The 14,263-nt window shown below is 38.2% G+C and overlaps 1 protein-coding gene across 1 annotated transcript in view; it reads left to right on the top strand.

Moving 5' to 3' along the window:
* Positions 1-8,429, top strand: part of LOC126335201 (uncharacterized) — a 37,660-nt gene extending 29,231 nt beyond the window's left edge. The window contains exon 4 of the mRNA XM_049998215.1: positions 6,871-8,429. Within this exon, the coding sequence (XP_049854172.1) occupies positions 6,871-7,050 (180 nt within the window). The 3' untranslated portion in view covers positions 7,051-8,429. The remainder of the gene's footprint in view (positions 1-6,870) is intronic.
* The last annotated feature ends 5,834 nt before the right edge of the window (positions 8,430-14,263 follow it).

Here is a 14,263-nt window from a genome sequence, read left to right on the forward strand (position 1 = left end):
ATAATGGTAGAAAGGAGCTATTGTGCTATATTTTGTCCATGAACATACTATGAATAAATATGACAGATTTGTTGGTGTATATGCAGACTGTCCATCATATCTACAAGGAACAGAATATCCCTTCCAATCATGTAACATGGCATAAGAACAGTGGCCATAAAAATAACCTAAGTGAGAGGGACTGGAGTAATGTCAATGGTTTTTTGGTATGCTGTCTGTGTTAAATTTACTTTATGCATCTGTAACCCTCTTATGCTCAGTGTCAGAAGATCTACTTAATAAAATTTCTCTCGGTCACCATTATTGATGTTTGCTGACATGGCCTTGTTATTCTGTTCCACCTAACTGTGTTGCAGCAATCTTCACAGGACTTCATCCCCTTGTGTGTGCATGGGTGCTTAAAGAGAGTGTTAATTGTCTTCCATGTTACTCGGATGACATAAACTACTGAAGTTCGAACCTCATGTATTAACACTTTCTCTTACAAAAACATCGTGTTTCAATTTGAAACCCTGTATAAAAAACGAATTGGCGGATCTTTTTAAACTGATATAGCTCGGATAAGATAAAGGCAAAAAGTATTTGCTACACAAACCTGTTCAACAGTCAGTTTTCATGGTGTCCATTGTAGCCATGGCCTTCTCTTTCTCTCTGTGTCTTGTTAACCTCTTCAAACCACAATGTCAAGGAACAAGTAGCCCCACATAGCAGGCGGATATGCTCATTTGCTGTTCTGCCTCGTAGATGCGATGGGTTCAAGACATTTTTGCATCTGCACATGTTGTAACAATATCTCACACAGTGGGAAGTCCCAACACTTAAAACATCATGAACATATTTCATTGTCTTGGAATGCTGGGAGTGGAACATTCACTCTCCAAAAAACATTACATTACGTTTCATATCCTGCCAACTGTGCATTTTAAGTGCACGTTTTCATCTTCTAGCACGTTTTCATCTTCTAGCACGTTTTCATCTTCTAGCACGTTTTCATCTTCTAGCACGTTTTCATCTTCTAGCACGTTTTCATCTTCTAGCACGTTTTCATCTTCTAGCACGTTTTCATCTTCTAGCACGTTTTCATCTTCTAGCACGTTTTCATCTTCTAGCACGTTTTCATCTTCTAGCACGTTTTCATCTTCTAGCACGTTTTCATCTTCTAGCACGTTTTCATCTTCTAGCACGTTTTCATCTTCTAGCACGTTTTCATCTTCTAGCACGTTTTCATCTTCTAGCACGTTTTCATCTTCTAGCACGTTTTCATCTTCTAGCACGTTTTCATCTTCTAGCACGTTTTCATCTTCTAGAACGTTTTCATCTTCTAGAACGTTTTCATCTTCTAGCACGTTTTCATCTTCTAGCACGTTTTCATCTTCTAGCACGTTTTCATCTTCTAGCACGTTTTCATCTTCTAGCACGTTTTCATCTTCTAGCACGTTTTCATCTTCTAGCACGTTTTCATCTTCTAGCACGTTTTCATCTTCTAGCACGTTTTCATCTTCTAGCACGTTTTCATCTTCTAGCACGTTTTCATCTTCTAGCACGTTTTCATCTTCTAGCACGTTTTCATCTTCTAGCACGTTTTCATCTTCTAGAACGTTTTCATCTTCTAGAACGTTTTCATCTTCTAGCACGTTTTCATCTTCTAGCACGTTTTCATCTTCTAGCACGTTTTCATCTTCTAGCACGTTTTCATCTTCTAGCACGTTTTCATCTTCTAGCACGTTTTCATCTTCTAGCACGTTTTCATCTTCTAGCACGTTTTCATCTTCTAGCACGTTTTCATCTTCTAGCACGTATGGTATTGTGTCATAATAAAGAACCAAACATTAGGTATTACAGTACTGGTACTCCAAGAAAATTTGCATCCCCAAAACTGCACTGAAAAGCTTAATATCAGGTTGAGGCCTACTTCATTGGGAATCTGGACATACGAATGTGCACTTTAAGGTGAATTATGCATTTTAATGTGCTTCACGAAATTCCTACGCTCTTGGAGTATCCTCTGATGTCTTGTTTCCTTTATGACGTAATGTAAGATCTTTTCCCGCAAGATGAACTATGTGCGTGAATGCACGATGAATTTCTTAAATCATAGAGCGTTTGACTCTAATTTGAAGATCAACTCTTCGCTGTCAAGCTATTTAGAATAATTTTGAGCCGAGAACATCAGAGATTTTTGTCGGTATTAAAATAATATTACTGGCACATCTGTGTGATGTATCTTAAAGTGTAACACGCGCAAAAAAGATGAACAACATATGTGAAAGCTTAGCTGTTTTTCTGGCTTATTAATCTTAGAGACAAATTTTATACGTGAAAGCTTTGCTTTTCTTGTAGCAACACTGTTCATATTAATTTGAAACATTAACTTTCCCTGTTTGTGTTTTTCTTTACTTAAATATGATGTTGCTATTAGCTGACTATATCATGTGTCCTATACTCTGAATATCCGCTGTCATCGGCTGGTGAGATCACGTGACATGAGCTATGACTGGTTTACAAAAGCACATCGCGATCTCGATTTCAGTGCTTCGCAAAGTAACACGCGGTTTCTGATGGAATTCAAATTTATACTTTCGTAATACGAAAATATGCAGCGTAGATGTTGCTGCACATCAAAGACATTTCCAAAACGTGTTTTTTTCTGCTGGAGTCTCTTTTTCATAAGTGCCAGGAAATTCTAAGCCCCTGTATAAAACCATAACCATAACCATTCAAAGTATTGATAAGTTTTAAAGTTCTGAAAGAAAGTGTACTGTCACTTACTACAGGAAAAGTGTATTTCCATGTGGGAGAAAGTGTATTTTTAACCGGGAAATTTGGGAAAAATCCAGTAATTTTTTTTCTTACCAGGTATACACCCTGAACTACCTTGAGTTGTTATCAAAATATCATCATCTCCATTTAATTTTTTTCTATCTTCAGTTGGAACTTACTTGTATAATTTGGTGTATCTGTGTTATTTGTAGACAAGATTGCATAGAAAAAGATGGATATCTGTACTCATCACAGTTGCCTCGTTGTTGTTGTTGCGGTTGTTGCGGTCTTCAGTCGAGAGACTGGTTTGATGCAGCTCTCCTTGCTACTCTATCCTGTGCAAGCTTCTTCATCTGCCAGTACCTACTGCAGCCTGCATCCTTCTGAATCTGCTTAGTGTATTCATCTCTTGGTCTCCCTCTACGATTTTTACCCTCCACACTGCCCTCCAATACCAAATTGGTAATCCCTTGATGCCTCAGAACATGTCCTACCAACCGATCCCTTCTTCTGGTCAAGTTGTGCCACAAACTTTTCTCCCCAATCCTATTCAATACTTCCTCATTAGTTATGTGATCTACTCATCTAATCTTCAGCATTCTTCTGTCGCACCACATTTCGAAAGCTTCTATTCTCTTCTTGCCCAAACTATTTATCGTCCATGTTTCACTTCCATACATGTCTACACTCCATACAAATACTTTCAGAAATGACTTCCTGACACTTAAATCTGTACTCGACGTTAACAGATTTCTCTTCTTCAGAAACACTTTCCTTGCCATTGCCAGTCTACATTTTATATCCTCTCTACTTCGACCATCATCAGTTATTTTGCTCCCCAGATAGCAAAACTCCTTTACTACTTTGTCTCATTTCCTAATCTAATTTCCGAATTTTTCTTTTGTTTCCTTTACTGCTTGCTCAATACACAGATTGAATAACATCGGGGAGGGGCTACAACCCTGTCTTACTCCCTTCCGGACCACTGCTTCCCTTTCATGTCCCTCAACATAATCTTATAACTGCCATCTGGTTTATTTACAAATTGTAAATAGCCTTTCGCTCCCTGTATTTTACCCCTACCACCTTTAGAATTTGAAAGAGATTATTCCAGTCAACATTGTCAAAAGCTTTCTCTAAGTCTACAAATGCTTAAAGCGTAGGTTTGCCTTTCCTTAATCTTTCTTCTAAGATAAGTCGTAGGGTCAGTATTGCCTCACGTGTTCCAGTGTTTCTACGGAATCCAAACTGATCTTCCCCGAGATCTGCTTCTACTAGTCTTTCCATTCGTCTGTAAATAATTCGTGTTAGTATTTTGCAGCTGTGGCTTATTAAACTGATTGTGCGGTAATTTTCACATCTGTCAACACCTCCTTTCTTTAGGATTGGAATTATTATATTCTTCTTGAAGTCTGAGGGTATTTTGCCTGTTTCAAACATCTTGCTCACCAGATGCTAGAGTTTTGTCAGGACTGGCTCTCCCAAGGCAGTCAGTAATTCCAATGCAATGTTGTCTACTCCGGGGGCCTTGTTTCGACTCAGGTCTTTCAGAGCTCTGTCAAACTCTTCACGCAATATCATATCTCCCATTTCATCTTCATCTACATCCTCTTCCATTTCCATAATATTGTCCTCAAGAACATCACCCTTGTATAGACCCTCTATATACTCCATCCACCTTTCTGCTTTCCCTTCTTTGCTTAGAACTGGGTTTCCATCTGAGCTCTTGATATTCATACAGGTGGTTCTATTTTCTCCAAAGGTCTCTTTCATTTTCCTGTAGGCAGTATCTATCTTACCCCTAGTGAGATAAGCATCTACATCCTTACATTTGTCATCTAGCCATCCCTGCTTAGCCATTTTGCACTTCCTGTTGATCTCATTTTTGAGACGTTTGTATTCCTTTTTGCCTGCTTCATTTACTGCATTTTTATATTTTCTCCTTTCATCAGTTAAATTCAATATTTTTTCTGTTACTTAAGGATTTCTACTAGCCCTCGTCTTTTTACCTACTTGATCCTCTGCTGCCTTCACTACTTCATCCCTCAAAGCTACCCATTCTTCCTCTACTGTATTTCTTTCCCCCATTCCTGTCAATTGTTCCCTTATGCTATCCCTGAAACTCTGTACAACCTCTGGTTCTTTCAGTTTATCCCGGTCCCATCTCCTTAATTTCCCACATTTTTGTATTTTCTTCAGTTTTAATCTACAGGTCATAACCAATAGATTGTGGTCAGAGTCCACATCTGCCCCTGGAAATGTCTTAAAATTTAAAACCTGGTTCCTAAATCTCTGTCTTACCATTATATAATCTATCTGATATCTTTTAGTATCTCCAGGGTTCTTCCATGTATACAACCTTCTTTCATGATTCTTGAACCAAGTGTTAGCTATGATTACGTTGTGTTCTGTGCAAAATTCTACCAGGCGGCTTCCTCTTTCATTTCTTAGCCCCAATCCATAGTCACCTATTACATTGCCTTCTCTCCCTTTTCCTACACTCGAATTCCAGTTACCCATGACTATTAAATTTTCGTCCCCCTTCACTATCTGAATAATTTCTTTTATTTCATCAAACATTTCTTCAACTTCTTCGTCATCTGCAGAGCTAGTTGGCATATAAACTTGTACTACTGTAGTAGGTGTGGGCTTCGTATCTATCTTGGCCACAATAATGTGTTCACTATGTTGTTTGTAGTAGCTTACCCGCATTCCTATTTTCCTATTCATTATTAAACCGACTCCTGCATTACCCTTATTTGATTTTGTGTTTATAACCCTGTAGTCACCTGACCAGAAGTCTTGTTCCTCCTGCCACCGAACTTCACTAATTCCCACTATATCTAACTTTAACCTATCGATTTCCCTTTTTAAATTTTCTAACCTACCTGCCCGATTAAGGGATCTGACATTCCACGCTCCGATCCGTAGAACGCAAGTTTTCTTTTTCCTGATAACGACATCCTCTTGAGTAGTCCCCGCCCGGAGATCCGAATGGCGGACTATTTTACCTCCGGAATATTTTACCCAAGAGGACGCCATCATCATTTAATCATACAGTAAAGCTGCATGCCCTCGGGAAAAATTACGGCTGTAGTTTCCCCTTGCTTTCAGCCATTCGCAGTACCAGCACAAAGCCAGATCAGTCAATCATCCAGACTGTTGCCCTTGCAACTACTGTAAAGGCTGCTGCCTCTCTTCAGGAACCACATGTTTGTCTGGCCTCTCAACAGATAAGCCTCCGTTGTGGTTGCATCTATGGTACGGCTATCTGTATCGCTGAGGCACGCAAGCCTCCCCACCAACGGCAAGGTCTATGGTTCATGGGGGGGGGGGAGACAGTTGCCTCAAGCAAAGGAATTTTGTTTACCTTAAAGAAGAGCATAGTGAAAGGGCTTTGGTGCTGTCAGTAAATTAATAGTTAAGATAAATATATAAAATCAAAGGTAACAAATAATTGCTTTAGTAGAGGTAATCATATCTTCTAGATTAGCTACTGGTAGGTTCAAACAGCATGTGAGTATAACACTTCGTGAACTCAGTTGGAACCCCTAGAGGGAAGATGATATTCTTTTTGCAAAACATTATTGAGAAAATTTAGAGCACCGGCATATGTGGCTGGCTGTGGAAAGATTAAACTGTCGCCATTGTACATCTTGCGTTAACGGCCATGAAGACAAAATCAGAGAAATTAGGGCTCATAGGGAAATGTTTAGACAATCACTTTTCCCTTGCTTGATTTGCGAGTGGAATGGGAAAGAGAATGTCTAATTGTGGTCAAGGTACTTTCCACCATGCACCGTATGGTAGCTTGCAGATTATGTATGTAGAGGTGTATAAGAAAAGACAGGCATGTTACTATGAAGCGAAAGGGCAGTGCTTGTGAGGCAGAATTAGTTTGAATGATAAAGAAACACATTATATGGACAAATAAGAAAAAAATATGCAGCAAAAGATGTGTGACAAATACCAAGCCCATTGTGTCAACTAATTTGTGTAACGGGTTGAAAAGCAACAGGAAAAACATGTCCCAGTTAAAACATGTTTACAGGTCCTTGGCACCATGTCCTATAATATGTACAAAATAACTGGTTCTTATCTGTGTTGCAGGATCTCCCCAATGCAAAAAACAGTGAGGAGATTGCAGACATTTTAGACTTGAACAGCATTCCTGCTTCAAAACATAAAGTTCGTGTTGTGGGTACTACAGCCATACCTTCAACTGAAATAGCGAGGCATCCTTCAATTTTGGAAGTGCAACAAGCTCTTTTCAGCATGACAAATGTCTAAGTAAAATAAATTTCTTTTGTATATTTAAAATAAATGGGTTGATTGTGAGACAGTATTTCACAGTATCCTGCTGTTCTTTTTTATGTGTAGACTAGATGTTTTATACATAATGATTTCATACTCTTGGAAATAGGACATTTGTGCTATTGCATTTGCCACTCTTTCAAATGAGATTTATTGTACTTTTTTGTGTGTGTAAAACTGAAATTTCAAGGCTGATTATTTAGATTACATTCCACGGGGTGTCTGAAGTGTGCAAATGTGTACTATGGACATGTGTGATTTTGTTAATGACAAGATTTTGATTGGTAAATATGTCACTGTATGAGCAGTTCTTGGCCTAGGATCCTGTCAGAGTAAGACTTCGTTTTACAGAAGCATTTTGTCATCAACTGAGGCTCAGAATAGTAAAAGTGCTTTGGAATTATCTGCTGTGTATCTATTATCTGCTGGTGCAAAATGAAACAAGGTGATTGTTTTCCTTTATGTTGCCAAAATATTAGTATGCACAAGATGAGTAAACTTAGTTGTGCTAATGTTTAAAACTGATTATTTCAACAAATAACTCTTGAATTTTAAGAAAAATTAAGGAAAGACAAAGTAAAATAAAATAAGGAAAAAGTGTTGTAGCTATGAATGAGAGAGATGGAGTAAAATCTGAGCTTGATGAATTAAATTTAAAGTTTTCTTTTTCAATTCTTGTACTCCTTTTTTAGAATGTTTATTTCCACTTGTTAAATCCATTTTATCAAAACTCTTAATTTCAAGTGACTTTTACAGAATTTACGAGTCTTAAGTTCAGTTCCAATAATTCAGACTGTGCCAGCAGCTTGGAGCTCTTAAACCAATTCTGCAGTTTTTTTTATTTGTAATAGGCCTACCGAATCTCAGTTTTTGTAAATATATAATAGAGAAAGAAACTGATGATGAGACTGAGGATTACTGGTCCTGTTAACATGACTTGATGTAACATTCTTGACTGCCTGTCTCAGTACTTTGAAATTTTTATTAAACTACCTGAGGTATTCTATCAGTACCTTCTTGCCTTATGTCTGGTAACAGGCAGTCTCTTATATTTAATCTAAAATATCTATTTATTAATTTTGTAAATGTATATCATTATAATAAAAACTAATGCATTTACTGTATTGTGTGTTTTATATATCTGAAAATGTTCAACGTAAACTCCATGCTTTTAGATACTTCGCATCTAAATTTTATCACATTATACCAATCCACTGTCATATGCCTTTGTGACAGATCTCAAAGGTTCAGCTAATAGATTGCAGCATTTTAACCAGCTTTGATTTCTTAGATCATTATTTGCAGAAAAACATTATCTTGTGAAAAACTATTCAAAGATAAAGTTGTAACTTTAACTATTGATGTTGTGACTCAAATTTTAAGATCCTCTTCCTTTCCATCCCCTTCCTTCCTTTCCATGACATCCACGTAAGAAGCAATAAAAACTTCATCTTGGTGTTGCTCCTGCAGCTTTGTTCACATTATTCTGCATTTCCACTTAAACATTTCAAAATTAGAATTTATTGGCAAATTCACCCATTAATATGTCAGAATTGAGATTACTAAGAATTAACTGTATAAAAAATTACTAAAAATATACTTCAGTGCACAATTGTGGTGGTGAAGTCATTGAGAAGGCATCAGTAAATGCTAGATTTATAGTGGAAATGTCACTTGCTACATTATGAGAATGTAATTACAGGTAGTTTGCTCAGTATTATGCATGTTCTTATTTAATTTCATTTGCCAAGTTCAAGACATTTTCAGTCAGTTAATCAACTAGGAAAAGGTATAGTTACAAAACCATAATGAAATTTGTCTCTTCGGGATTTGTTTGGAAGTATGATAATTCATAATTGCATTAGGTCTTATAGAGTGAGAAATCAGTGCCAACTACTTCTACCTCTTATAGGAAGAGATATATTTTTGTATATGTGATTTAGCATTTATTTTTCTTTGTTTCATTTAATAATAGAAAGGTAGATTGGTAGATCACGTGACTAATGACAAGGCACTGATTAGAATTGGGGAGAAAAGAAAGCTGTGGCATGACCTGACGAGATGAAAACTTTCAGAGACATCAAGGAATCACTAATTTAGTAGTAGAGGGAAAGGGGAGGGCTGTGAAAATTGTAGAGGGAGACAAAGTGATGAATACATTAAGCAGATTCAGAAAGATGTAGTTGCAGTAGTTATTCAGAGATGATGAGGCTTGCACAGGATACAGTAGCATAGTGAGCTGCATCAAACAAGTCTTTGGGCTGAAGACAACAACAACAATAAAAAGGTAGCTGTCATAATGTATGTTACTTTCTCTGTATACAAGCACCCGTATTAAACATCACTTTTGTAGTGGCATAGTCATTGATTGGTCTATCTGTGACTAAAATTAATAGCACAGGGTGTTTCAAAAAACATATACACATTTCATACGAATATGAAACTTTACACACATACCTATGAACGTCTCAAGTTCGTTCAGTATGTCTTCCATCAGTAACACGAACAATGTCACATCGATACTCAAATTCCTCCCATACTTGGATAAGCATGTCGTTTGTCACTGATGTATGGCAGTACGGGTGTAGTTCTTCAACTCGTCGTGGTTCTGTGGGAATGGTGGTACATAATTGTTGTCTTTAACAAAACCTCACAGGAAGAAGTCAGAGGGTGTCAAATCCGGTGACTGTAGAGCCCAGCTGAGACATGCTAAGTTGCCAGCTCTTTGTCGAACAATCCAACTGTTCGGTAGAGTTTCATTCAGATATTCACGCACTTGGTGACTAAAGTTGAAAAATGAAGTTGACTTTGTGCAGCCTCAGAAACAACCAGTTTTGTAATTTAGCAAGATACTGCTGACTGTTAACCATGTTTCCATCAAAGAAGAATGGGCTGTAAACAGACGATTGGGATATTTCGCAAAACACATTGACTTTGGGTGAATCTCGTACATGTTCAGTGGCTGCATATGGGTTCCGTATGCCCCAATTTCAAACATTGTGTTTGTTTACCTGACCACTAACATCACTTCATCACTGAACACGATGCATTGTGCAAAAGTGATATTGTCAATAGCATCAAGAATCTTATTACAAAATGCCACACATTTGTTTTTGTCATCAGGACGCAGAGCTTGTAACAGCTGTAACTTCTACACCTTCATAACCAACCAATGTCGCAAAACATGCCAAAGCAGTTTGAATTTGTGCAACATTTTGTTCAGGAACACAAGGGCGGCCAGGACTCTCTTCTTTACATACACAACCTGTATCTAGTCTGTCGATACCATCTGATAAATGTTCAACCCATTCGTGAGATCAATTTGGTACCTCAACCTGAAATGTCTTTACACTGTAATCACGGAATTGCACTTCGCAAACTCAAGAACACAAAATGATTTGTGCTGCGGAGTAACCATTTTAAACATATGATGGTTACCAAGCAAAACTGAAGACAACTCTCTCTCTCTCTCTCTCTCTCTCTCTCTCTCTCTCTCTCTCTCTCTCTCTCTGTCTCTCCCTCTCTCTCTTCCTCCACGAGTCTTCTGACTTGTTTGGTGTGGGGTGTGGCCCGCCACGAATTCCTTTTCTGTGCTAACCTCTTCATCTCGGAGTAGCACCTGCAACCTAAGTCCTCAATTATTTGCTGGATGTATTTCAATCTTCGTCTTCCTGTACAGTTTTTGCCTTCTACAGCTCCCTCTGGTGCCATGGAAGTCATTCCCTCATGTCTTAACAGATGTCCTATCATCCTGTCCCTTCTCCTTCCACATATACCTTTCCTCTTCAATTCTGCACAGAACCTCCTCATTCCTTAACTTATCAATGCACTTAATTTTCAACATTCGTCTGTAGCACTGCATCTCAATGCATCTAACGGCTATTAATATAAACTAGACTATGTATTCGTTTCTCCAGTAGTGGAGCTGAGGCACAGCGATTGATAGTTTGGACAAATAATACTTTGTAATACATATATTCCTTTTTAAACATCCTGTATATTTGAAGATATCACTTCATTTTTTTCTGAAACATTAGGAATGTGAGCCATTGTACACAGTGTCTTAATTTATTAATGTATTTATTGATTACATCCTCCTGAAATTTTCCAATTCATTTGTATGACCATCTGTTAGATCACTATGTATTAAAAACGATCAGGCTTTTGGTTCTGAAGAGATTACGTACATAAATGCTTGTCTGTCCTCTGCTAGAATATTGCTGCAGTGTTGGATCCTTTCCAGATAGGATAGACAGATTACATGGAAAAATTTCAAAAAGGGGCAGTTTGTTTTGTATTATCGTGAAATAGCGTAGAGTGCGTGATGGATATGATACACGAGTTGGGGTGAAAATCGTTAAAATGGAGGCGTTTTTCTGTTGCAGTGAGACCTTTCCCTGAAATTACAATCACCAAATTGATCCTCTGAACACAGAAATATTTTGTTGATGCACACCTACTTAATAAGAAATGGTCATTGTAATAAAATACTCACATGGAAAGATTCAAGTTTTAATTTGTCCTGCACGTTGTTTGAGAGTGGAATGGAAAAGAGAGAGAGAGAGAGAGAGAGAGAGAGAGAGAGAGAGAGTGTAAAAGTAGTTTGATGAACCCTCTGCCTGGCACTAATGTGTGAATTGCAGATCACTGATGTAGATTGTTTTTGCATTTCTTCATCAGTCTTAGTGTTTTCCTTACCTTCTGCTAAGTGAATAAATTCCTATTAGTGTTAATGAAGTATTAATTTTGTTACATCACATTTCCATTGTATTTCAAACTGTAAGGTATCTTTTTAGTTTAAAATGTGACACCTACACTTAAATACTTTAATTTTATTTCTGTTCAGATGTTATTCATTGTGCCCAAGATATTTTAATCCAGATTATATAGTTTTACGAAGCCTTGCTCATCCTTGAAATCCATGAAGATTCAAAGTAATTGTCAAGACCTCCTAGCTTCTTTTTGAAACACTGTGTGGGGTGCAGACAGTTATGAATTTTTAATATCCTTAACAGTTACTGTACTTTCAATATCTGTACTGAATCCATGCATGCTCTAATCACATTGCAATGAAGCCAGGGGACAAAAAATGGCTCTGAGCACTATGGGACTTAACATCTATGGTCACCAGTCTCCTAGAACTTAGAACTACTTAAACCCAAACTAACCTAAGGACATCACACAACACCCAGTCATCACAAGGCTGAGAAAATCTTTGACCCCGCCAGGAATCGAACCCGGGCGCAGGAAGCGAGAACACTACCGCACGACCACGAGCTGCGGACGCCATGGGACACAGATGGACAAACTTCTGCTGGCATCTTCAGCTCATGAACATAGCAAAATTCACCTGAAAGGTGTTGTCTTGTCAGGTTAAAACTTCTGGACTCATGGAATTGCACAGTTCAGTATTACTGGGAATAAAACCAGTGAAACTAACAAATAGTTCTTGTGCGTTCTGAAAACCCTTCCATGACGTAGTGGCTAATCTTTTACTCTAAGCCTGAACAGTTTCTACTCATCTCAAACCAACATAACATTTATCCAGCTAGTGTCCACTCACATCCACTAGGCGCATATTCTGACTACCTGCAGTTAAGCTACAAGTTTGGTCACCATGTTGTACTTGTGTCAGTCAGTAGGCAGTGCACAACAAACGACAACAGAATACAAAATTAATTTACCAAAAGCAATTTCCTTTAAAGTATTCATGAAAGTAAGTGGGGGAGTCTAATGAAAACCTTAAATTTGTAATAACAAATCGAAATATTGCGCCGTTATCATGTAAGTTGGTAAGCATGCTACAAACAGCATGCAAAGTGGCCTGTAGGTGGCAACATAGTGCAGATGCACACATACCGTCGCATTATCAGTATAAAGATGGCCGCCCCACTTGCAACATGCACCAGGGAAGAACAGCATTCTGTTTTTGCGTAGTGAAGGTGTGGAACCTATTGAAATTCATCAACGACTGAAGGTTCAGTACGATGACACATGTTTGTCACAGCAGCAAGTCTATGAATGGAGTAGGAAGTTCGCAAATGGTGTGACTTCAATGAAAGATGTTCCTTGTCCAGGTAAGGCACAACGAGTTGTGACTCCACAGAACATTGCAGCAGTTGCAGCCATAGTGAAGGAAAACCTCTGAGTGATACTGAATAACATTGCATCATGTTTACAGATTAGTCATGGATCAGCACACCACATTGTGCATGATGTGCTCCAGTTTCACAAAGTGTCTGCAAGATGGGTGCCTTAGCAGCTGACTCCTGAAATGAGAGAACGACATGTTTATGCTTGTGAAGAACTTCTTCGGGGAGAGAAGGTGATGGCTTCCTTGCAAGAATCGTTATTGGAGACGTAGCCTGGGTTCACTTACACCCACCAGAAACGAAGAGAGCGAGCAAGGAATGGTGTCATTCCTCATCACCCAAACCAAAGAAGTTTCAAACAGAACCATTAGCAGGGAAGATTATGCTGACTGTCTCTTGAGAAGAAAAAGGCGTCACTTTGAAGCATTACATGCCTAGAGGGACCACTGTCACCAGTGCATCATACACAGATCTCCTAAAAAATCATCTGCGGCTTGCAATCAAATCAATGTGACATGGATTGCTGTCAGCAGGTGTCCTTTTAAAACATGACAATGTAAGGCCCCACACTGCCCATACAACAGTTTCAACAATCACAGACCTGCATTTTGAGTGTCTTCCTCATCCACCATACACACCAGACCTTTCCCCAAGTGATGTCCATATGCTTGGACCACTCAAAGACGCAATTGGAGGAAAGAAGTTCTGTTCTGATGAAGAAGTAGTCACGTAGTGAATGAGTGGTTGTGGGGACTACCAAAAGAATTTTTTTCTAAAGGAATTTATGCACTTTGTAAGTGCTGGAGGACTTGCATTGAGCATGGGGGAGATTATGTTGAAAAGTGATACAGCTTTTTACCACTTCTACACAATAAATAATATTTTAAAAAATATTTAAGATTTTCATTTCACACCCTCCTAACTAAAAGGACTGGATTCATTTTTCTTTTCTTCCAAACTTCAGTATCCGAATAAGAAAAATTTGCAATTAGCCATCACATTTGCATAACATATATCTTTTTCAGAGTATATGGTTATAAACTACATTTTGCTTTCAGGTGCAAAGTTGAATAAGTTTTGTGGTTGCCTTAACATGC

This window comes from Schistocerca gregaria, chromosome 1 (genome assembly GCF_023897955.1).
Source record: "Schistocerca gregaria isolate iqSchGreg1 chromosome 1, iqSchGreg1.2, whole genome shotgun sequence".
Classification (NCBI taxonomy): domain Eukaryota; kingdom Metazoa; phylum Arthropoda; class Insecta; order Orthoptera; family Acrididae; genus Schistocerca; species Schistocerca gregaria.